General features: G+C 42.4%; 1 protein-coding gene across 2 annotated transcripts; it reads right to left on the bottom strand.

Moving 5' to 3' along the window:
- Window positions 1-1490: 1490 nt before the first annotated feature.
- wdr75 (WD repeat domain 75) lies at window positions 1491-26117 on the bottom strand. 2 transcript variants are annotated; one of them, XM_048240044.1, is made up of 21 exons: window positions 26009-26117; window positions 25325-25454; window positions 24201-24266; window positions 23990-24083; window positions 23599-23726; window positions 15305-15375; window positions 14732-14848; window positions 13653-13741; window positions 13164-13319; window positions 12973-13032; window positions 12536-12651; window positions 12020-12195; window positions 11563-11714; window positions 9812-9998; window positions 8690-8784; window positions 8064-8159; window positions 3636-3805; window positions 3374-3433; window positions 3133-3288; window positions 2465-2556; window positions 1491-2200 (listed from the first exon to the last, which is right to left on the bottom strand). In XM_048240044.1, the coding sequence occupies exons 1-21, from the start codon at window positions 26092-26094 to the stop codon at window positions 1981-1983; spliced, it is 2517 nt and encodes an 838-aa protein (XP_048096001.1). In that variant the 5' UTR covers window positions 26095-26117; the 3' UTR covers window positions 1491-1980. The 2 variants fall into 2 exon arrangements, with proteins under 2 accessions (XP_048096001.1, XP_048096002.1); XM_048240045.1 differs by having other exon boundaries at window positions 23599-23723; window positions 26009-26115.

The following is a 26117-nucleotide window of genomic DNA, read 5'->3' as shown; positions in this document are numbered from 1 at the left end:
TATAGATTTTTAGAGTGATTCATACCACTACAACTGAGAGACCTCCTTGTGTTCTCTTTAGCATTTCAAAACTTTTCCAACCATTTCAAAGAAGGAGAGAAGAGATCCGAGGCACTCTGATATATTAATAAAAGTCCTTTATTTTACTTTGGACCTGCTGACGCGTTTCGGTCGCTTCCGACCTTCTTCAGGGCTTTTCCAACCATTTGTTGGCTCAGTCCCTACTTTTTGTTGTAGGCGTTACTAGTTTAACAGAGGCGAACCGAGCTAGCATGCTAGTTGAGCGTGTGAATCCTCACACTCCTAACCTTAAGAACGCTTCTAACCGCAGAGTTGGAATCCTGGGCTTTTAGCTCAGTGGTTAGAGCGTTCGACTCCCATGCCGGTGAGTGTTGAGGTGGCGGGTTCGAGGGCCGTGAGCGGCGGATGAATTACGACCTTGGTTACACAGACATAAAATTAAAAATATGTGCATATTTTTCATGAAATTATAGTCAAATTTGTTGATATGTTGTCTATATTCTTTTTGCAACTAAATACGGGTTTACAAAATTAGCAGAGTATCACATTCTGTTCTAATATACATTTTACAAAGCATCTATGAGTTTTAATTGAGTTGTAGGAGTTTATACTGTATGTAACTGACAAAAACGCAAAATTAAACCTTAACTGAGGTCATTAAACATGGCATGACCCTATGCATTGAAATACCTAGAAGATAAAGAATATGCTAAATATACTAAAATACAAATTATACTAACACTTAATACAATATATAAAAATATACTAAAATACAAATTACAAAAATACAAATTATACTAACTAACACTTAATCTAGATTAAGTGTTAGTATAATTTGTATTTTTGTAATTTGCATTTTAGTATATTTTTATATATTGTATTAAGTGTTAGTATAATTTGTATTTTAGTATATTTAGCATATTCTTTATCTTCTACTGTCCTTACTGCTTAGTTGTGTTTTTATATTATATACTTTAATTACTCTTTCTGCTGTTAAAGAATGTGTTTGTGTTGTATGTATGCTGCTGAGACCTTGAATTTCCCCTGGGAATCAATAAAGTATCTATCTATCTATCTATCTATCTATCATCTCATAAGGATGTTGGATTGCAGTCAACCTCTAGGGCAGGCCAAGTTAATCTCCGTATTCCAAAGGATAGGTAAACATGTGTATTGGGGAACGGTAGCGGTTATTGTTGAAGGTTGTTTACATCCTATTCCTGTTCTTATCTAGGTTTATATTAGGACAAGGCAAAAACAAACCTTATCATCCATTGAGGGAACATAAAAAGGTGCGAATTACCTAGTTTCCACTGTTCAATTTTCAATCCCGAGATCATTGCTGTTTACAGATGAACCCGATGGCACAGGTATAGTAACAGATATTTCATACACTTAGAGCATCGTAAAAAAGGGACCTTGAACCTACAGTGTGGTGTGCAAAGATGAAAAAATGCTGAGATCAGAAATGGGTGGTGCGGCTTCTTTACACAAAGCAAACAGACCAAACGTGGCTGTGTACAGTGTTCAATTTCATGAAAGGATAAGCTCTTAGACACTTACAGGGTCTCAAGTCATGCAAGACTTCACCAATATAAAAACTTATTTTATAAAAAAAAAAAAACCTCCAGAAGTCCAGAGGGATGAATGGCGTAAGCTTGATCTGGAGGCCGAAGGTGCCCCAGCCAAAGAAATGGATGTTTGCTTAACGTCATTCACAGGTGTTCTTTGTCAGTCCGTCTTTGAAGAGCACACTTGTATTTTACATTATGCTTTTCAAAAGCCACACATTCAAGGGCTTATTTCACCACCCTGTTACATTATTTAAACAGAAAATCTGCTTAAATCGTTTCCAAGCGCGTGGGAGACCGATGAATGTGACCAACAACAACAACAAAAAAAAATCAACTAAAGAAAAGTGGAGAGAGTTCAGTCTGCTGAGTCATGTTTGGGGCTGGCCTAGGCGTCCGCTAGGCTGCTGAGCCAGCTGTAGTCTGTTTTCCTGACACTCCGCAATTGCCTCTCCTGGGTCTTGGACAGTCTGGGCATGCGGTCCACTACGGAACCTTGAAGGTTGCTTGGGTCAACCTGGCCGTCACGAGTGGCCTCCTCCCCCTCAGAGTCCTCTTCCTCCTTCTCACTGTCCATTTCCTCATCTGGAGGTTGGTCCGCTGTGTTTCTGTGAGAAAAGTGAGACAGGAGTGAGGGGGGAGTGGAGAGGTATAGGGAGTGCAGTGCAATCCAACAATGACTCGGCAAATATTGGAAAAAAATGTTCCGTGTCACATGACAGAAACTTGGATATGGGAAGATATGACATCAAAATGCATAAAGCACAGAACAGCATGTCTTGTGTAACAAACTCATGATTATGAGAACAAACAAATTGGCAAGTGAACTTTACGTCCCACCGCAGAAGGGTAAATGCGTGAGCTCTTCTTACTTGTTGTCTGTTGTAGATGTAAGCAGAGAGCCCACAAACATGGAGCACAGGAACGACGCCGAGGGCAACACATGTGCTGGTGTGTGCAACAGCTGAGAGGAGTGAGAAACAAAACACACACGTCAGAGCAACTCACAAACAAAACCACGAAATCCTGGAATACTGGAATACCACAGCAGAAAACACTACAGCAGCAATCTGAAAGTCACAATTTAACACATTGCCAAGTCTGAGACAAAGGACGCCAAGATATGACCCTAACTATTTTACTAGGTATCCATTTCCATCAGTATGTGAATCACAGCCGTAATTTGCTCTCTCACTTACTCTACATGTTTATGGACCCTTTCAAGAGAGTTCCATTATCAGCATCATAGTTGGCCCCACAAGACTTCCTTTTTAACATTCCATATGTTATCTTAATGCAGAGGAAGTAGATTGGGGCCCAAATAGAACGTTCAAGCATTGTTTTTGTTTTTATTGTTGAAAGGGTCTATACTCAGGAGTGGGAGTGCACTAGGTCATTACACAACCACATAGACGGCACAGGAAAACTGGACCGCCCAATGGAAAAAAAACTTTTGACCTCCGACACCTGAAACCGAGCACCACATCACCACATTCTGGCTGTCCTTGCGGATTGATGTCAGCTACAGAGAATGACAAACCTCTTTGATGGCCACTGAGCCCTGGGGCAGCGCGGGCCTCTCTGCTTGTCTGCCGTGGGGGGAGTCGTCCAGCTTGTCCTGCTGCTCCTGCTGTCGCCTGTGCTTACCTAGCAACAGATAGAAGGGCGTCACGGCGACGCTCTTATCGGCAACGAGCTGAAACACGAAAAAAGAAGGTCGGAGGTAAACACGCGGGAGGAAAATCGGGACTCTTCACAAGGTGTTAATAAGGGACACAAACCTGTTTACTAATTGCGGCCATCCTCTCCTCCTCTGTTTTGGTGCAAAGTGTCAGTAGGTCCTATTGTCAAAAGGAGAGAGGTTAGGAAAGTCGGAATACCTCTACCCCCATTAACAATGTAAACACATTTATATGGGAAAATGGCAACGTTGGCAAGGCTATGGATTTCTAAATAAACAAAATGGTTAACTTTAAAATATATATGTACACATATGTGTGTGTGTGTGTGTGTGTGTGTGTGTGTGTGTGTGTGTGTGTGTACCATGTTCTCTGTGAGGAAGTAAAGCTGGGAGCGGTTGAGCCACTGGGAGCGCTCCTCACAGCTGTCCAGAAGCTCGCTCCGTGGCACAAAGATGGCGCGGCTGACTTCCCCCATGCACACGGCCTTCTGGGTAAAAAGCGGCCGCGGCTCGCTGGGCTTGAAAACAAACACTGTGGGAGAGATGGCAGGAGACACGGCAATCAGGAGCGATTGCAACACACATCGAGTAAAAAAACATGTTCTCTTTCTGGGGCCAAGTGAATGGTTTACATCAGTTCAAGAGACTTGATCTAGGAGCTTCACTACAGCTGAAACAGTGAAGCTTCACTGCGCTTCACCCACAAACCCTTCGTTTAACACATGACAAACCATATATCAGAATAAACAGTAAAGGACAGCTGACTAAGAGTTTGTGAAAGTAGCCTTAATGATCACAAAATGCTAAGCATGCATCTTTCTAGGCTATTTGAGTTTCTTAAAGCTGAGCTGTGCTTAAATTGTTCAATACATGATTTCAAAACAGGCCAAATATAAAATAAATGTTAAATATAGCCTAGATATCTGTAAATATTAGATGATCAGATTTACAGTTCTATGTAATATGTCATGTTTTTTTAATGTTTCATACAGTGATGCAGGTCTACTGCAGTGAATAGGCTAAATACAACTTGTATTTTTGATCATTTTTATTAACTTTGGCCTTGGTGCCCTGACATGTATGCCCAACTGAAGGCCAAGTGGCCTTGCCCCCAGAATGGTGAAATTCCAAGCCTGCAGACCACAGACCCAGCACCTTTCCACCAGATTTGGATATGGAAACTACAACCCCAAATCAGAAAAAGTTGGGACGTTGTGTAAAGTGTGAATAAAAACAGAATGTAATAATCTGCAAATCTCTTCAACTCATTAAGTTGCGAAAAGGACACAGACAACAAATCAAATTTTGAAAATGACAAATTTGACTTTCATGGAAAATATATGTTAATTTTGAATTTGATACCAAAAACATATATATATAAAAAAGAAAAGTGGGATGGGGTAACAAAATGTTGGAAAAGTTGTGTAATGATAAAGAAAACAAAATGAGGAATGTTTCACAACTAATTAGGGTAACTGGCAACACATGGGTATGAAAAAGAGCATCCCAGAGAGGCAGGGTCTCAAATGATGAAAATGTCATTTTAAAGCTTCTTAACTTCAAAACAAATTGGATGGCCATGGTCTTTTCGACAGATGGCACTGTATCAAAACCAGACATTCATTCATTGTATCATTACATGTGGCATCATTACATGTGCCTATGTGCACAGTTTGATACTAAATTCAAAAACTGCAGCCATAATTGTAATAGCCATAATTGTATTAAGACATGATACAGAAAATACCACTGTCTTATCTGGGCCTAAGCTTGTTTAAAATGAACTGAGGTTACATGGAAAAAGGTCCTGCGGTTAGACCAATCAAAATTTGCCATTCTTTTTGGAAATCATGGACTCATCTGGGTTAAAGATGAGAGGGCCTATCCAAGCATCCAACATTTCCAACTTGTTTTAGTGCTCAGTTCCAAACCCAACATCTATGACGGTGTGGAGGTGCATTAGTGCCTAAAGTATGGGCATCTTGCACATCTGGCAAGGCACAATCAATTCTGAATGATATATACAGGTTTTGAGCAACATATACTGACATCCAGGCTATGTTTTCCAGGGATGACCTTGAATATTTCAGGAAAACAATGCCAAATGAATTCTGCACATATTTAAACAGTATTTCTCCATAGAGGAAGAGTCCAGGTGCTAAAATGGCCTGTCTGCAGTCCAGACCTGTCAAATTAGGTGCATCATGGAATGAAAAACATGATTAAGAATACCTCATACTGTTGAGCAATTGAAATCCTATATCGGGCAGGAATGGGACAACATTTCATTCTCAAAACTGTAGCAACTGGTCTTTCCTCAGTTCATAAACATTTACAGAATTTTGTTAAATGAAGAGGTGAAGCAGCACAATGGTAAACATTCCCTGTCCCAACTTATTTTGAAACATGCTGCAGACATGAAATTCAAAATGATCATATATTTTCCATGAAATAGTAAACATTTTCATTTTCAACATTTGATATGTTGTCTATGTTCTTTTTCCTGCTAAATATGGGTTTACAAGACTTGTGTATTTTATAGTGCTGTCAGTTTAACGCGTTAAACAATAAACCGGAAACAATACGCACTGACGAATGGAATGGAACGTTGTATGTGCTGCACGTACACGGACCCTTTTAGGGGAAAGATCATAGATGGCTGTTTGGATATAATGGAAACCTATGCTGCATCGAAGTGGGGAGCGAAAAGGGCTTATATACTTTACTAAATCTTGAAACAAACGTGAATAAAAGGCACAAAATAAGGTTGGTGTAAGAGTTATCTGTGTGTTTATGGGATAAATATGACCCTTATGTTCCTATTTGTTACTCTTGCAGTTTACTAACAGGAGTGTCATGAATGTAGGCACAGTCAAACTGCCCATGGCTGACTATAACTAAGTTCGGCAAGCTTAACTTTACATGTCATAACATCAACTAAACATAAGTCACACATTCATTCTATCACTTGTAATATGAACGTAGCCTATTTCCTACAACTAGGAGATAATTGGCTATGTTATACTAAAGTTCCTCAGTTAACTATAGCTAGCAAGCTAACCGTTTAACATGGGATATTATGGTAAGTGTAGCTTTGAATGTTCTGTGAATTAATAACTAACGTTATGTAACGTCAACATGTGATTACTAGCCGTCTTTCCCATTGGAATCAATGACATAATGTTAACTTTCCACTAAAATGGGGCGTGATGCAGATTAAATGCATCTTTATGATGATGCCCTGTTGGTAGGCTAGGCCAGGGGTTCCCAAACTTTTCCACAACAAGGCCCCCCAAATACCACTAGGTTCTGGCCAAGGACCCCCTTGATGTGTTATTAAACCCATTGACAATACTACGGCAAATGTAAAAATACATTAAGCTAATCCTAATAATTATTTTAGCCACAAGCACTTCGCGATGGAGCATACAGTGTGTAAAAATGGTATTTGGGGCTTTCTGCTATATGAGAGCTATCACTCTACTATTATTCCCAGTCATTATCATGGGATAAATAATATACCTCATAGTAATAGGTATATTTTAAATTTTTCAGATGTATTTATTTGTTGCTTTTATTTTTCCTTCCAACTTGCTGAGGCCCCCCTGGCACCCCCTCGCGGCCCCCGGCCCCCATTTTGAAAACCACTGGGCTAGACTACGTAAAGGCATGCACACACTTGGTTGGGCTTACGAGCCGGCCAAAGAGTAGTAGGCTGACGCATTAATCGTGTGCCGCAAAAGATTTTTTCCCCCGTCACTTGTTCTGTTATCAACAATCCTCTTTGGCTGCTACTATTTTGACTCTTTGGCTTTATGTGGCTTTGATGCACTGTTTCTTGTCCTCAAACTGCCAGACACTTCCTAGCAGCAAATATTCTAAGAACTTTACTTCCTCCTAGTCCTCCTCCTGTAGTCGTGGAGATAATAAACACCAACGCAGTTCTGAACTCCCGCAGTCGGCTGAATGATGTTTTAAATTGCTGTGGACACCAATGCCGACATGAGTGCATGCACTCTGCTTTCGACATTCATTTACATTAGATTCCATTCTTTTCAACTGAACTCAAAGATAATGAATATAGTATGAATAAGTTATAGTATTTATACTTATAGTATTTTCTGTTTGTTATGGCCTTTATAATGTGTGTACATTTTGTGCATGCACTTCTGCGGTAACATTTATTTCAGTTTATATCAGCTATATTTCTGAAGAATAGGCCTATATTGTGTTGCCTCAAGGCCTGCTGCACTTCTTTTGAAATTTGATTTGAAATAATCAAATAGACCTACGTCTAAAGTTAAGTTAATAAAGTAGGCTAACTTGCTTTGCTTTAATTTGAATCCCAATCAAGATACACAATAATTGCTTTATATTGTCAATATGGACTCCTGGAAAGTTAAGAAATACAAAATAATAGAATTTTAATCATGTGATAAAATATGTGATTAATCATGATTAACTATAGGAATTCAGCGATTAATCGTGATTAAAAAATTTAATTGTTTGACAGCACTAGCATTTTATCACATTCTGTTTTTATGATATAATATACAATGAGTAAAACTAAATGAACATCTTTAATTTTTCTTAAGTTTCTATTTTCTTTTTTAAAAGTGCTCTAAGCGATGCCACACGTTTTTTAGGCTAAAACATTTTATGTCAGTTACTGCAAACATCACCTAACCAACCGCCTGCTGACCCAGCATCGTTTAGAGCACCTTTAAAAGTGCTAGAGGGATGTAATGGCATGAAAGTTCGTTGGCCACAGTCAGTTAATCGGAACTCACAGTCAGTGTGACCATCTTGTTTGGAGAAGGCGACCACATTTTCAGAAAGTGGGTCAGGCTTGAGCAACACCACATCCATCGACGTGCTCCACTCCACTGAGAATACAAGGAACACAAAGATCCAAGTCATGATTTCAATCCCACAACCAATCACTCTCTCACACACACACACACACACACACACACACACACAATTAGCACTTTCATTGAACCCAATCCTACAAAATGAATCACAGATGTCTGCCACCACTACGCTAGCAGAGAGCACAAAGAGTGCCTCCTTTACTAAACTACTTCAGTCTGCATGCTGGAATGGGGGCCTACGCTCACAGACTTAATACAGACAGTCAGACATAAAGCACACACCCACACATATATATACACACATGAGCACAAACAGCCTTACAGGCATGCATGAACACACCAAGGCATCAACACACAGCCTTACAGGCATGCATGAACACACCAAGGCATCAACACACAGCCTTACAGGCATGCATGAACACACCAAGGCATCAACACACAGAGGCAAGAATGAACGTGTGCACAGATACAATACACAAGTGCGCACACAACACACACACACACACACTCGCACTCCCACAGGTGTGTTGAAGGCCACTTACATGAGCAGGTGAGAAGGTTCCAGCAGCAGAGCATGTTCTTGGTGGTGGTGCTGAGAAGGTACTTTGAGCAGCTCTGGTTCCCGAAGCACAGCTCCCTGCAGGGAGGAAGAAGATGATGATGATGATGATGATGATGATGATGATGATGATGAGGACAAGACTGGTTATCAGCAAGCGCTCCTTGTCCTCATACTCCTCACTTATACGCTGAAGCAGATCAACATTAGCAGCTCTGTCCCACTGCCAAACTGCTATTAATATCCGTAAGAGCCAGTATTAACACACATGCCAGTCCGAGTAAACAAAAGGGGAATTATTCCCAGGAGTGGAGAGTAATCTGTAGATATCCAGGAAGTAAGCAGGTGCCTTTCAAAAGGTCACAGTTTCATAAAAAATAATTAAATAAGAGCATTTTTTCTAGTATGGAAGATTTGTACTATGGCTACTATGGATATAAGATTAAATGTGTGTTGGTTACATAAATAGAAATAATATATAGTATAATATATAGTATAATATATAGTATAAACAGTATCTTTGCACGGCGGTATATGAATGGCCACTTTCTGCTGGCATTGCTAACGGAGGGGTCAAGTTGGGTTATGGAGAGACAAGCTGGTACCATGCCATGCTACTCTGCTGTAAGGGATGGATTGGAGCCTTTATACAGTAAGACACTTAATCCAGTTTGAGAGGTGGCCATTGTTCAAACATAGTGGAAACTTCCCTGATTTTTTTTGAAGTCATATCTTGTGTATGCTCATGAAATATTGTTACCCTTTTTGATGGCTGATGCAGTTTTATAAAAATATAGTTTGTTGTTATTAAGAGTTTAATAACATTAATGTTGTTATTAAGAGTGCCCACAAGGAATTGTCTCTCATTAGCCTTCACACTCACAAGAGGCTGTTAGCATAGAACAGTATAAGTAAGTATATAGTAAGTATATATACTCTTTTGATCCCGTGAGGGAAATTTGGTCTCTGCATTTATCCCAATCCGGGGAGCAGTGAGGGGTTACAGGTCCGAAGCGCTAACTAGTAGGCCATGGCAGCATGATTAGCATAGCACAATTAGGTTCCACTTCACTGCCAGATGCTCTTCCCTTCTTCTCCATCTTACCTGATGTCCCCTGGGGGGAGGCAGAGGGTGGACAGGAGCTCCCAGGTCTCAGGGTTCCACAGCGTGATGACTTCACGGAAGTTTACGGCCAGCAGGGAGCCGTCGGCTGAGAAGCTGCAGCGTGTGGGCAGCAGGCCGTGGTAGCTGCCCACAAAGTCACATGACCAGGATGCGGAGTCGCTATCTTCTGCGGTAGAAGGAAGTAGAACATTCCAGAAAAGGGAGTCAGGAAAGAAATGTGAAAAACTAATAGCAAGACATCTCCCCTTCCCCATCTTATATTACAGTTTTTTTCTGAATGCTTCAACACAACTGTGATTCTTATAGCACAATTTCTAAAACTATTAATAATCGCAAAACTAAAAGCACAAACACTGCTTTACACTCAGTTTGCAATTTTGTAACACACACTTTGCACAACTGTAGGCACAATTCACTGCACAGCTCTCTTTTTGCAGAACTGTAAACACAACTCATGCTTTACACTCAATTTCCAAATGATCAACACACTCCTAGCAAATCTATACACATGTATGGCTATTATTTTTACTATTTTGCCAACTCTCTAAAACAGTTTTCACATGAGAAAGTGTGCCAGATAATTACTTCACTTTGCAATCAGCCTAAGCACTATAAATAAGCCACAAGTAATGTACAATGGGTACAATGGAGGGAGCAGGAAGAGTGAGAAGAGTAGGAATTAGAGGAGGCTGAAGAATAGGGCGTGGAGGTGAAGAAGAGGAGGAAGAAGACGCGGAGGTGAAGAAGTGAGAGAGAGAGGATAACAAGGACAAGGAGGTGGAGTTAGAGGAAGAGGACAAGGAGGAGCAAGAGGACGAGGAGGGGGAAGAGGAAGGGTAAGAAGAGAAAGAAATAGCCCTTTTACGGGCAAAAAAAACAGTGGGGATATTGTCATGTCAGGCCTGGATACGGCATTCCAGAATATACATTTTCCCCGGTGCCTTGGGCTAGGACATTGCATGTGATGTAGACGAACTTTTGAGACGACCCGATGTAAAATGATGTTTTGTCTCAGTGAAATTGCTATTTTGTGTTTTGACTTGGAAAAACACACTTGTGTTTGTTTTGATGTGTATAAATAAACACCAATACTTGAAGTTTGGATCCCTGTATGTTTACAGAACTATGACAAAAGTATGTCCTCAAACTGACATAGTCTACCTTGTGCACAGAGAAAGCAAAAGCCAGATGTTTTATTCATACCATCAGTATGTAGTTGGCACATTGTGTGCTTACTATTGTGATGGCTTGTGTTTACTGTTTGATACGAAAACACCATTTTTACAAAAGTGTGAAGAGTTAAGCAAGGTGTGTTAGCTTTTGCAAGAGAACTACAATGTTTTGCTGATTGGGTGAAAGGTTTTCCTATTTGTGTGTAGAGTTTTGCAAAAAAAAGCCAGTTACAAAAAATGTGCTTAAGCAATCACAAAAAACTAATGAGATATTAAAATTAAAGGTTTGTACTCTATGCAACGAAGACTGGTGTGGTCTTTCATACAGCAATTCATTTCATCCTTCAGGAACTAGTGCTTGAGATATATTTTTGTTGGACTTCTTGACTCAATGACTTGACTCTTGACTACACTTCTAAAGGTGCTACAAAAGTGGACGTTGCAGTAGGGACGAAAACAAGCCACTGCAGGCCAGACACAGCCTTATATAACTATGGGCTCCTGGCAGTGCAGGGGGATTTGTGGGCTGTGGGGGGGATGGCAGCAAGCTGGACTTACTCTCCGTGTCCACGTCAGCCCCGAGCAACCAGGCTTTGAAGTGTCCGTCCTTGGAGGTGGTCACCAGCATGGTGGTCTCGCTACTGGGGCAGAAGCTCATGGACCTAATCCGGTCATCGTGGGCGGCATTCACAGTGGTGTTCAGGGAAAAGCTGGAGAGGGCAGAAGACAACAAGGAAGAAGGGGGTGGTCACACATCACGAGGTGAGAAACTGCACATGCATGCAGCTGATCTTTATGGGGAAGTAGATCATGCATATGAAGCTTGCTTGAGGGGGTGTTCCATATGTTTCTTTCTTGTCTCCTATAAGGGAGTTAGAGTGGACTAGGTTACAGGGTAACATATTTGAGATAAGCAGCTCCTGTAACACTTCCCTGGAAACAGTATCTTTTATATGCCGTTATACGAGTACACCAGAGAGAGTTGGGGTATTTTGGGCCAGTGAGGCCTCCATACCTCTGTGTTGTCTTATCGTAGGCCCAGAGCTTAAGACTGAACTCCAGGGTGCTTAGTTTGAGACCGCGCTCCTCCACCGTGGCCAACCAGGAGCCCGTGCTGTCGAACGCGGCCATCACCACTTCGTACTGGTCCAGTCCCTCCTCGTAGATGTACTCCTGCTGCACAATGTCCAGCTACACACACACACACACCAAACCAGTTGACAAAGGACCACACAAACATGTTGAAGCATGTGGCATGCCTTCACAGGGATACTTTACTTTGAGTCACAAGACAAATATTTTGTGAGATAAAAAAAAACACCACAACAGATGCTAAGAGGCAATGATGGGTTGTGGTGAACACTAGCACTGGTGAAAAGTCATGCACTCCAAACAACGGTCATATTTTAACGAGCGCTCATGAACTTGGTGAACTCGTAACAGTTTACAAAGGTCAACCATGAGATCATCTCCCTGTAGCGTTTCACAAGACATTTATAGGATTATGTTTTACAGTGCTGCGTGTGCTTACATTGTAGAGGTGCCGGTCATGTTTGAGGTTGTAGAACTGCAGGTGACCAGGCTTTCCATTGAGAACCAGGGCCTTACTGCGGGGATCGATAAGCAGGTCCGTGCGCACAGCATCACCTGAGAGGAAATCCCTTTCAATTCAATTTTGTTTCAGTTTTGTCCATTTGCTTTGTCATTTTCTGTTATTTACTGTTGGGTTATAATTGCATAAATATCTAATTCAACTAATAAATAATCTTGAAAAAGGGTTATCGGCTCTGATAATGTACAGTGAGCGAGGGTATTGAGAGACAGGAACTTTCTGATAATGAACAGAGCGAGAAGGTTTTGAAAGAGAGGAGCTCTCTGTGACCACATTTCCTGTTTGTCCTTAGTGGCTCTGTGACCTGAGTGGCTGAGCTGGAGAGCTGAATCATGTGAGCTCATGATGACACTCACCTTTGACCAGGCCCTGGATGATGCCACACACCTTGATGCTGCTCTGAATAAGCGTTATCTCTGATGGGTGAGACAGAGAGGGGCAGGGGGACAGGGGAGACAGCAAATTTAAAAAAGAGAACATGATTGATGAAAGCCCATGGAGGCTAAATATGTCAGACTCAGGAGGTCTGTGTGGTGCTGGTGCGTACTGTTGTCCGAGTGGCAGGTGCAGTAGAGAGTGCCGTCGGGAGAGGCGGAGACATGCGTGATGGCGCCCCCTAGGCGCGGCAGCATGGCCTTCTTGTTGTCCCCGTACTGCCACTGGATCAGCACAGACTCAATCCCTCCACTCAGCAAATTGGTGCCTGCAGGTCGCAGGGGCCACAAAGAAGGAAGGAAGTGAAGAGAGGAAGGAACAATCCGGGGGTGGGGGGGGTGCAAAATATAGAATGACGCAAACATTTTGGAGAAAAACAGAGGAATATTACAAAAGAGGAAACTAATATTAACTATTGATTTACTACGGAGATGATTCATTATATACTAACGTAACCTCCAGTTATTGTTTTCATTTAGTTAGTATAAAGCCTGTGCAAGTGAGGCAGGGAAAAAAATCGGAAGAGAACTTTCCTGAAATGCACCATGCAATAGCAGCATGAGTGGTTTACTACTAAATATTCACAAGGAGATGGGATTACCCTCTGGGGTGAAGCACAGGGTGTTAACAATGTTGTGATGCCAGTGGATTGTTGTGTATGTGTACTCCTTCCTGTGGTTGAAGTTTCTCCTGAGGGTATACAACATTTTTGAACACTTCAGAAATTTAGGACAGGGATCATAGATGTTTACTTCCTTTGCAGCAAATGTTCTTTTGCCTGTAAAGATCTCTATTAAAAGGAGAATTCCGGTGTGATAATGACCTAAAGTGTGTTGAAACATGATACCAAGTGTGAACGTATGTCTCATAGCTCATCTCGGCTTGTCCCCTGCACTCCGAAATCTAGCGCTAGTTAGGCGATGCTACTAACAGGTTTTCAAAAGGGGGGGCCTCGGGCATCGGCCTAGCCATGCAAATAAATCACTGTTTTACACCATTTACGAGGCTCAAAGTAGCTCTACACTTCATTGGTAGAATTTCAGAGGGCCCTGACATTCCACAGAATTATTTTTGGCCGATGCCCGAGGCAGCCCCTTTGAAAATCTGTTGGTAGCTAACTAGTGCCAGATTTCAGAGTGCAGGGGACAAGCCGAGATGAGCTATGAGACATACGTTCACACTCGGTATCATGTTTCAACACACTTTAGGTCAATATCACACCGGAATTCTCCTTTAACCATCACATGACCTGACACTGAAAGCCATGGAGGCCAGTTCTGCAATCTCAACAACACCACAAAACACGACAAAATTGAGCAGAGCGAAAAATGCTAACACGTGGATCAGCTTGTTGTGCTTTTTGTTCCGATTACCAGTCATAAGATGTTCAGAGTATGCAGAAGAGCATGGTTTGGGAAATTGGCCTTATACATCCAAAATACCACTCAAGTTCAATAACTATTTTAATTTACCCGTTAAAATACTGTTTTTTAACCGAAGCAAAATATCATCATTGTTGAAAATATACAGACTGCACTGAACAATTCAACTAGAGAGATTGAAATGGGCACCAAATCTCACAGATATGCATTCCATTAGTATTACTGAGTAAATGACTGAAGTGTAATAACAAAGGTCTAATGATAAGGTGAGAAGGCCTCAGTTCCTAAAACCACTCACCACAGTCGTATCTTGCCGTCCTCATGCCCTGTGGCGATGCAGTCCTCCTTGGGATGGCAGGCCACACAGGAGAATCCATTCTTGGCCCCCTTCTTGTCCGAGGCCGTCAGAAGGAACCTGCATAGGGAGAGGTTGGGACATTAACACAGTTTTTAGTCTCAACAATGAGCCAGCAAGTCCCACAGCTGAAAAACAAAGATGCTCCTGATAAGTACTTGGAAGCTGGACAACCATCTATTTAAAGGCAACGCAGGCCCTAACCACACCGACAGTTTTTTGGGCATGCTCGGACATGTCAAGAAACAACTCCTCTATTATTGAGGACAACGCATGTAGGCTATTGGGTTCAAGTCTGAAGGCAAATCGCTTTTTAAAATAGTATGCATTTGCATACTGCAAAAAAATGAATGAAATCAGACAACTATTATCTAATCTCGGTCATTTTGTTGAAACATTGGCAAAGAATGGTGGAAAAAGGAGATGTGGATACTTGGAAAACTAAGTGGTGTGTGCGTATGTCTGTGTGTGTGTGTCTCTTTGTGTGTATGTGCCTGTGCGTGTGCAAAAACCAACCTGTATGTCTTCTGCTTTCGGAAAAAATATACACTGAGCTGCAGCCCCTTTGCTGAGGCCAGGTATTCCCCCTGAAACGAGAGCATTCTGTCAGCAAACACTCTGTGTTCTGCACACATTTCAAACCGATAACACTGATGCACGCATAATGCATTAAAGGTTGTATCTGCGATTTCAGGCCCAAAAAAGGCCCAAACATAAATGACCACATTCATCTAATCTTTCCTAACAATCCGCTAGCTGCCTGCCCCATAAGCAGGCCGTCAAAAAAACGTGTCTCTGTAGGCACCTAGGCTCTGAGATCTGCACACAAAAACAATTGCTACCAACAAGGGTTGGCAACCCACTCAAAGCGTTTAGGAGAGTTTTTAAATTGCACGGGAGGAAGGGGAGGGGGAGGGTGTAGCGAGCTAGCTCTCGGTTTTGTTTGAACATCAACAGAAGTGATGTTCATCACATGGGGTGTGCTTTAGGACAAACACTCAAGAAACGACACTAGGGAAATCCCATCCATAGAAATAATAATAATAATAATAATAATACAGTAACAAAATCTCTTCTATGATCCCAGAAATATTTTGTTTGACTTGTTCGTAATTTGAACATTTATTTTATTTAATGACATAGAAAACATAATGAATTGCATCCATATATCCTTGGACGAGGCGCAACTATTTTCATAACCAAAAACTGTGAGAATGAAAGCTAATTCAGTGTTTCCCCTAGACATTTTTCCAGCAGCGGTGCTGTTGACATTATTCATGTTTTTCTTGCACCTTTTTCATTTACATTATTAGTAATTATTATTTACATTATTAGTAATTATTATTTACATTATTAGTAATTATTATTTACATTATTATTAGAAATTGAAATGAAACAAAAATGAAATGGCACAACAGAAAATGATTTACAATTCATTACAAAAAAATAAAAGCTTAAATCACAGGCCACTGTACAAACTATTACTATTTAGAATGTACAGTGCTGTTAAGACATTTATTTATATAATAAAATGTATTTATTTACCTTACATGATGCATTCAAAAATAATTGATGTCCTTAAAGTTTGATTTTTCCTCTCTTTTTTAAATTAAGGCATTAAGATCAATTTCCAAAAGATAAGATTTTTTATTCCACCTTTTGGTCAATTTTAGCATGGGTGTCTTAACTTTTGCACAGCACTGTATAAACTATATAGACTTCTCTTTCATGTCATTACACTGTATTGGTGCTGTGCAGGTCGAACTGAGTGTCTGTCACTTTAAGGCCGTGACGGCCCGTGAGGCTTGCTTGATTCTCATGGTTTTAAGCTAACTTAGTAGTAGCGTTGTTGTGCATCGTGCATAAGGATATGTGGATGAAATGGAATTATGTTTTCCATGTCATTTGGTAAAATAAATGTTCAAAAGCCTAACAACTCAAAGAAAATCTATCTTTGATTATAGGAGATAAGTGTCTTGTATCATTTCTATGATTTTGGGGAGCTCTACAGGAATTACAAAGCATCTCCAGATGTAAATGGTTGCGTATCCTATTACTCAAATTCAATTAACCCACCAATAGGCTAGACCTTAGTTTCACAGCCTAGGTATGTTAGCAACACAGGGCTTGAAAGCATTGACTGTATAACAAACAAAAACAAAACAATGTGTAGAATTCATCTGGGAATAGTCTACTGAAGGTAGGGGCGAGCTACCTTGCTGGCGTGTTTAATTTGGTTCCTTGGTTAACATAATGTAGGCTGTTTTTTCCCCCACAAAATTGCATCTGCTAATAAACTTAAACATAAACACAAACAACGTGATCTCCTTTGGAATCCCTAACTGCGCCTTCAACGTTAGCCTACTATTATTTGTTGACATCAAACCTGGGGCCGTATTCACAAAGCCTTTTATCTTACCACTAAGAGTACTCCTAAATCGCACTAAAAGATTTTAGCTAGGAGTTCTCTCTTAAAAGTAATTCACAAAGCCTTTCAGACCTACTCTTAGTAAGGAAAAATGACAACTCCTAAACTAAGAGTGAGTCTTCGTTGCTATGGATGACGTCATTACTGCTTGACTGAAGTGACCACCTTGATAGGCTGATGATTGTAACGCGGGAATGATTCCAAACACCTCCCTTACGATGATGAGTGACAGGTGACAGGTCTGAGAATGCGTGCGCTACACAAGTAGTTCGAAGGACGGAAGATGATGAATAACTGAATAAAAAGGCCTAGCCTAGGCAAAACAAATAGCCTACAGTAGTAGCCTAATGAAACACAGCCCTACGGACTGATGCAGTATCTTTGCAACATTATTAAATTAATCTGTCACATATGCCTACGTTTGCAAAGAGGAGAACATTTTAATTTGATTCACAATGAAACGTTACAATTAATTTACATGTTAACAATGAGTAGTTTTGGTTGTTGGTGGCGTTATTGCATCCCTTTTATGAATGCAAAATTGTTCCCTCGCGATTGGAAGCTCCTGTTGCCGCATAGGCTACGCATTTCAAAACATCACAACGTGAAATGCCACAAAAAGCTGTTTGTGAATAGGTCTTAGTGAGTTAGGAGTCCTCTCGACTTCTTTTAAGCTGTCCCAGACTTAGGTGCTACTTTTAGGTCTAAAATGCTTCGTGAATTACTTTAGTGAAAAAAAAATTAGGAGTCCTAAAGTTAGGAGTGACACGCCCATTATTTTTAGGAGTTGCTCCTAAATTCACCACTTAGGAGCTACTTTTAGCCTTAAAATTCTTTGTGAATACGGCCCCTGAACGAACGGCAGCTGTTCCTTAAGTTCACTTGCATATATTTTTTTTTTTTTTTTTTTTTTTTTAAATTAGGCAACTTTTTTGCAGTGGCGATTGAATTCCAGGAACGGCGCCACGCCGCTGCTGAATACATTGTAGAGGAAACACTGGCCAATTACTTCCATGTTCTTCTTAAAGTGACAGGCACTCAATTAGACCTACACAGCACAACTGTAATGACATTAAAGACAACTGTAATATTTAAAAAAAAATCATTACTATAATGATGATATACTATAAATATTTTTAACTATTAGTAATTATGCAGATCGTAAAATATGATAAATTAACTAAATATATAGTTTATGAATTCCAAAATATGAATTCATTTTCATTTACATATGTGTGTGGAGGATCGAGCAGAGACTAGGATCGACACTGATGTGAATAATCACACAGTCTTCAAAATTACTGATGGTGTCAAGGTGGTGGGGGCCTCAAATCAAATCAATACTGTCATTCCCGGTCCATGCTCTGACAACAGCTCAGACACAGAATGTATATGGAGAGCAATAAAAAAGGTGACCTTGAAATTATGGCGTTAAAGGGGGTGCGATAAAAAATTTGGGTGCACCTACATTTTGTGCTGGTGCTCCAGAAGTCCATATTAACAATGTAAAGCAATTACTAGCAGGGTATCTTGATTGGGAATCAAATGAAGTCGAAGAAAGTTACTTTATGAATTAACTTTGACATATTTGATTATTTCAAATCAAATTTCAGAAGAAGTGCAGCGAGCCTGAGGCACCACAATGTCTTCAGAAATATAGCTGAATAAACTGAAATAAATGCTATTGGTTGACCCATCTCCTGACAATGTTACAATGTTTGTTGTTTTCCTACACAAAATATTAACAGGAGTTAAAAATAGCTGGGCAAAGAGAAATAGAAAGAAAATTTTGCATTCATCTTACCGGGTTTCAGAAATGCAAAGCCTGTGAATCTGATATGCTGTTTGAAAAGAATATGGCGGGGATCACATTAGCCAGCGGCAAGCGGCATCCTATTGTTCTCTATGGTTCGGCAGCGGAACAGTGGCAACGCTGGCGTAACGCTAGCGTTGAACAAGCCGATCGTTGAACTTGATTCAGCTTTCAAAAGCGCAACGCGAGCGTATTCAATTGACAAACCGTGTGTTAAAACATATTAAGGCCTATTCACACCGATAACGTTAATGATAACGTTAGGTTATGCATATAACTACTGTTCCCTGAGGGAGAGTAACGAGGTACAACACAGATACTATGGGATATCACGCCCTCGCGTGGTCTGGCTGAAGACACCTCTATTCACGGCTGAAAGGCAAGACGCGTGGTGACGTGGGAGGCCCCGCCCTCACAGTATATAACCTCACCACCGTCGCTCCCCAGTTCAACCCAGCGCTCTTCACTGAGCAACTGAAGCTGAGCGGGGCAACCTAGTGTTGTACCTCGTTCCTCTCCCTCAGGGAACAGTAGTTATATGCATAACCTAACGTTCCCTTTCGGTCGATTCACTCGGTACAACACAGATACTATGGGACCTACATACACGCCCCGCACAGCCTAGGCCTAAGGCAATCTCAACGCCAAGCTGCAGAAGAAAGGACTGAGGAGGCCACTGAAGGGGCCACAACGTCCAGGCGGTAGTAGCGTATAAAAGTATGTGGGGAAGCCCACGATGCTGCAGAGCAAACCTGCTCTACAGACAGTCCCTTAAACACTGCCCATGAGTTGCCATACCTCTAGTTGAGTGGGCACGCAACCCCTCAGGCAGAAAAAGGCCCTTGGCGTCATACGCCAGTGTAATGGCCTGCACAATCCAGTGAGATAAACGCTGTTTAAACAGTGCCTTGCCCTGCACTGGATTAGCAAAGCAGACAAAGAGCTGGTCACATCGCCGAAATCCTTGTGTACGAGTTATGTATACCCGCAATGCCAGCACTGGGCATAACAAATGTAGTCTTTCTTGTTCCTCTGAGGTAAACGGAGGAGGTGAAAAGGCAGATAGCTCAATCGCCATAGACTGATATGACCTAGACAAAACCTTGGGAACATAAGCCACGTTGGGGTATAGACAAACCTTAGTGCCATCAGGTGAAAACTGAGTACAGGAGGGGGTGCACCGAAAGAGCATGAATATCTGAGACACGCTTTGCTGAAGCCAAAGCCAGCAGGAACGCAGTCCTGCAAGATAAAAACTTGATGTCCACAGAGTCCAAAGGTTCAAACAGGGAACTACATAAGGCCTCGAGAACGACAGGGAGGTCCCATGACGGCACTGATGATCTAGTGAATGGTCTCAGGCGCCGTACCCCCTTCATAAAACGGATAGCTAGCGGGTGTGCCCCCGGTGACACGCCCTCAAAACCAACGTGGCAAGAAGAAATTGCAGACAGGTAAACTTTTAAAGTTGAGAAGGATAGCCCTTGATCAAAAAGTACCTGCAGGTATGTCAATACATCCACGATAGAACACTGAAAAGGCACCAGACCTTTAGCATGACACCAGTGCTCAAACGCATGCCACTTGTAAGAATATAAATTTCTTGTGGATGAAGCTCTTGCGCTCTGGATAGTGGTAATGACATCAGAGGGCACGCCCCTGGCCACTAAACTAGACCGTTCAGCCGGTAGGCCTGTAGGGGCCACAGCTCTAGTCAGGGATGAAGTATCTCCCCCCCCTGCCTGTGACAGGAGGTTCCTCTACCATGAGGCTGATTATCTCTGAATGCCATGGCTTCGCTGGCCAACAGGGGGCCACCAGGATCAGAGACAACCTGTCCCGACGCACTCTCTCCAAGGTGGGCATAATTAACTCCAGTGGGGGAAATGCGTAAAGGAGACCGGTCGGCCAACTGTGTGCCAGCGCGTCCACCCCGAGGGGGGCTGGAGTCTCGCGTTGAAAAGAACAGGGGACAATGTGTGTTTTCTTTGGATGCGATGAGATCGACGTCGGCCCTGCCAAACCGATCCCAGATCCGTGACACTACTTTGGGGTGTAACCGCCACTCTCTCACAAGCGGGCCTCCTCTGGACAGACTGCAGGTGCTCTTGGCTCCACAGGAGAAGAGACCGGGAGAGCTCCAGCAGTGGGAGTGAATGTGTCCCGTCCCCCCCGTCTGTTTATGTAGGACACCACTGTTGTGTTGTCTGTTCTGACCAAAACATGATGGCCCTGCAGGGCTGGGAGGAAATGTTTGAGGGCCAAAAGCACTGTCAACAGTTCCAGGTAATTGATATGGAGTCTGCTCTGACTCAGAGACCACTCCCCCCTCACTGTCTTGTCCTCGCATATAGACCCTTTCAAGAGAGTTCCATTATCAGCATCATAGTTGGCCCCACAAGACTTCCTTTTTAACATTCCATATGTTATCTTAATGCAGAGGAAGTAGATTGGGGCCCAAATAGAACGTTCAAGCATTGTTTTTGTTTTTATTGTTGAAAGGGTCTATAGCTCCCCATCCCCTTAGGGAAGCATCTGTGTTTTTTTTGTTTTTTTTTAACCACCTTGCGGAAAAGAATTCTGCTGATTGGCGCCCCCTGGTAGCCGTCGTCATCAGCCCCAGGGGGCTCGCGTTGGTGGACCGGAGAACGAGCTAGCTCCATCTCGCTCAGCTCCTCCATCTGATCAGCCCAGCTCGCGGCAGCACCGACTCACCAATAGAGGCTGTTGTCAAACCGAACTGATGGACTGTTAAACCGTTCAGAGATGCTAATGCTATTATTATACACACACTTCGTAACCAGCTAGCAAGCTAGACAGGCACAGGCGGTGTCACTCTAGAGGCGTCCAAGCGAGGTGAAGAGAGCTTGAACTGGGGAGCGACGGTGGTGACTTAGGTTATATACTGTGAGGGCGGAGCCTCCCACGTCACCACGCGTCTTGCCTTTCAGCCGTGAATAGAGGTGTCTTCAGCCAGACCACGCGAGGCCGTGATATCCCATAGTATCTGTGTTGTACCGAGTGAATCAACCGAAAGGGAACTATAACCATAACAATAAAATCGTTCACACTGAACAACGATAAACAAAGTCTCTCCTTGTGTTAATGAATGTGACGGGTTAAAATTCGATGGGTTCTGATGTCGTTATCGTTGTAGTTTATGTGTGAACAATGTCATTTATATTAACGAAAACGATATTTATAGTTATCGTTATCGTTCTTGGTGTGAATGGGCCTTTATGGTCTGAGCATTGCGTTACGTTTGCCGCTGCCGCTGGCTGATGTGATCCTCGCCTATCATACCGCACTACGAACGCTACACTACGCTGCACCTTCAATGTTGCCTATCTGCTCCAAACAGAGGCACAAAAGCGCAATATTGAAGCGCAATATTTGGCCGCCTGTTGCCAAGCCATGTCGTAGATTTGTCATGAGCATTCTCTCTCCCTGGTAACAACCTTAATTGATTCAATTCTCTGCCACTCTGCTCACTCTCTCTACTCTGCTAACTCCAGCTCCACCTGGCTCCAGCCCTGCTCTGCTCTTGTTACCTGGCCAGCTGCTGAAACGCATTTCCCACTCACCATCCTCACCTTGCCCCACTCTGCTCTAATTACTCTGCCAGCTGCACTGCATTTCTCCACTAACCTCTCCCAGTATATAAAGCCCTGTTTTTCAGCCAAGCCCTGTCAGATCGTCTTCAAACCTGGACCAGTAACCTGCCTGCCTGCCTGCCTACTCTCTGACTCCTACCTGTGATTCGGATCCTTTCTTGACTGCCTCCCTGTTCTACTGCCCCGGTCATCCCGACCCGCCTTCCGGATCTTCTCGATTACTCTCCAGATCTTCAGCCCCCCCCTAACTCCAATCTGCCTTCTGTCTCTCACCACGTTTAGTGCCTAGCCCTGGTCTGTACTACTGCCTGCTGTTCACCTTGCTGTTGTGTGTGTGATTCCCCAGGCCTCCGACCACCAGACGAGCGAGCCCCGACGAGTCACCACCCTCAGCCCGAGACGCCGCTCGATCACTGGGACACACACACACTCAGCACCTTGGACTGGAACCCCCCGGAGACTTGGAAAACCCCAGAGCCCCGAGAACCCCTGGAACCCCTGACACCCCTGGCACTCCTAGCACCCTGGAACCGAACCTCCAAGACCTCACGTTTCTCTCACTCCTCTTCCCCCCTGAACCCTTCAATAAAAAGACTCTGAATTTGAATTTGCGCTCTTGGGTCGTCTTCTGTCCCTGACAAGATTATAGCTTAAACTTGAGGTGTTTCGGTGATATTTAATTCCATGTCGACTGAGCCGAAAGGAAGGTTTTTTTTTTTGTTTGTTTTTAAGTAAAACGCCCATCCAGCCGACCTGCGTTGGTGTTTATTATCTTTATGACTACAGGAGGAAGGCAGGCAAAAGCCTTCTAGGAAGTGTCTGTGGTAGTTTAAGGACAAGAAACGGTGCATCAACGCGCTTAATGTGATTAAATAAAGCATAACGCGTTATGTTTATTTAATCGCATCGCGATTAACGTATTAACGCTAGTCCTCTCTCGCTGTCTGACGCATACCTCTCTGCCAAAGGCAGTGGCGCTGGGGTTGGCACTGACGTCTGTGATGACCGCACTGAGCTCGGGGGCGTCCACCTCCACCTCCACAGCCCGCGGCAGATGCACCGCCACCAGCTGGAAAGACTCTGCTGGAAGAGAGAGAGACATACACCAGGGTAAGGGTCAGAGTAGGACAGACTCTGTGTGTGTGTGTGTGTAAAGATGACAAAAAAAATCAGTGGATAACACTGATCAAAGTTATTTTTACCATTTTATGTTTATCAATCAAACAACTAATTGATTAGTCAAGAATGTAATCCACAGATTAATCAACAATGAAAATAATAGTTAGTTACAGTCCTAGTGCATACATGCAGTATGTTAATATTTTCACACCATCATGCACACATACCTTTCCCAGAGGCTATGGGGATGACTGAGAAAATGACCCCTTGGTGTTTCGAGGAGACATACAGGGCACATATTGGGTAACTGACGACAAATGTCTGGAAAACATAAGAATAAAGACAAAACCGACACAGAAAAACAGGCATAAAAGTTAAAGTGGTTCACACCATTGACATTTTCGTATGTGGCTTGAATAACCTCATAACAACCCAAACCTTAATCAGAATCCCATCCATGAAGTCCCACAGCATTATGGTGCCATCTACTGAACAGGAATAGACCTGCAAGAAGAGTGTGCAAACAATGAAGGTGTTTTTCAACCACAGAAATGGTTCTCAATCCGGTTCTCTTAAGAACTCTATTGTGAACCAGCCCTCATTTCCACCAGTTTTTAATAGAACCAAGGATTAGTCATCAATCTAGGGTGTTGCATGCCTAACTTAGGGTTCCCACTCTAAGCCAAATGTCAAATTCCGTGACTTTTCCCTGACAAAAAAAATGAAATTCCATGACCTACTATATAATGAATGGTACAATATACCGACCAAAGACTTCAGAGCAGCTGCAGAGCGTTTAAGAATCTTTTACTTTTTTAGAGTGGGAGATGAATAAATGGACACTGAATAAACAAAGTTGGGCTAAACACTACTACTCAAAACAAGCAGTAAAGCTAATAACCAGATATACACCAATTCCGTGGGGGAAATATATCTGTGTTAATATATTTTGGCAGGTACATTTTAAATTTACTGCTACAACAAAAATTCCCTGATATTCCATGACTTTCCCCAAGAATGATCAAATTCCCTGACTTTCTCTGTCTGGAATAGACTTTCTAAAATTCCATGATATTCCAGAAATTCCATGACCCGTGGGAACCCTGTTAACTGAACTGTAGAATGACATGCCCACTTCGGTTCAGAAACAACAATTCTTTGATTTATTTTTGATTGAAATGCACCAGACAGTTCAACATATCAAGTGTGATCCTGAATGGAGCCAGTTTTCTGTTGGTGGAAAACACCTTTGAGAGAACATATACATAGTGTGACCTGTGCTATTTGACTGAGGGGCTCCATTCAGATATCAGGGGTGAATAACTCAATAACATAATCAATGGTATATGATTAAGACATATATAACAGAACTTGTGTTATTTGACTAAGTGGCTCAATTCAGATATCAGAGGTAGAGAACATAGTAGCGACTTCACACAGAAGCTTGGGCTTTCTTTTACTGTCTATGTTCAGGGCGCCCTGAGCCTTTGGGCCCAGTAGGCCCATTCAGTAATCCATCCGCATTAGCGCGCACGCACACACACACACACACACACACACACCTGAAGATGGTTGGCTGGATTGAGGGCGATCCCCGTCACTTGGTTTGTGTGACCCTCTAAAACGCGCACCAGTTCTTTTGTTTTGGTGCTGTACACTTTCACTAGGTCCCCCGACACACATAGTAGAAACCTGCAACACAACCTCATATTAATTTAAGTACTCAGGAAAGATACTGCTGTACACGACTGTGTTAAACACAGCAATAGGTTATTCAGTCAGCATGACTAAAGATCCTGAGTTAACGAAACCATTTTATGAGTAACGTTACAGCAACATGTCACTATTTGCTGAACTCTATCATCTTATATACACTCAATGATGACTGCGGATATCAAAACAGACCGATGTGAGACGCAATAAGCAGCTGCTAACAGAATGCATGAACGCATGAACGCTGACTACAAGCCAACAGGCTCTACCCAGTCAAAGCACGTTAAACCCCTGCACCTTTATATGCTATAATAATAACATATTAATCAGAACATTAATAAGAAACCAATATCTGTAACGAACAAGGTCGCAGTACAGTAAGAGCCAGCAGGTATCTCTCAAGTTATTGCTGGACATATGGCTAACGTTAGCGGCTAACTGAAATAGTAAACAACGTTGCTTTTCCACCTACAGGTGAAAGAAACAGTTTCCGAAACATTGAAAATAGAGATGTACATGGACGCAGACGCTACCTTGAATCGATAGTGATTATCGGTGATCTTGTGTTTATTTTGCTTCCACCACAGCGAACCACGCGGATTTCGCTGCCTTCCACCATCTTTCCGTCGTTGTCATGAGCTA

This window comes from Alosa alosa, chromosome 3, assembly GCF_017589495.1.
Source record: "Alosa alosa isolate M-15738 ecotype Scorff River chromosome 3, AALO_Geno_1.1, whole genome shotgun sequence".
In the NCBI taxonomy this organism is placed as follows: Eukaryota; Metazoa; Chordata; class Actinopteri; order Clupeiformes; family Clupeidae; genus Alosa; species Alosa alosa.
Note: the sequence above shows the minus strand (reverse complement) of the source record. Positions and strands in the feature narration are given on the sequence as shown.

What these genes read in the sequence shown, in the direction of transcription:
- wdr75 (XM_048240044.1), bottom strand. Translation starts at nt 26,094, where the DNA reads ATGGTGGAAGGCAGCGAAATCCGCGTGGTTCGCTGTGGTGGAAGCAAA. An exon ending in TGGATGGGATTCTGATTAAG is followed by an intron (nt 24,084 to 24,200) that starts GTTTGGGTTGTT and finishes TATGTTTTCCAG; the next exon opens with ACATTTGTCGTCAGTTACCC. An exon ending in GGCTGACGTGGACACGGAGA is followed by an intron (nt 9,999 to 11,562) that starts GTAAGTCCAGCT and finishes CTTCTACCGCAG; the next exon opens with AAGATAGCGACTCCGCATCC.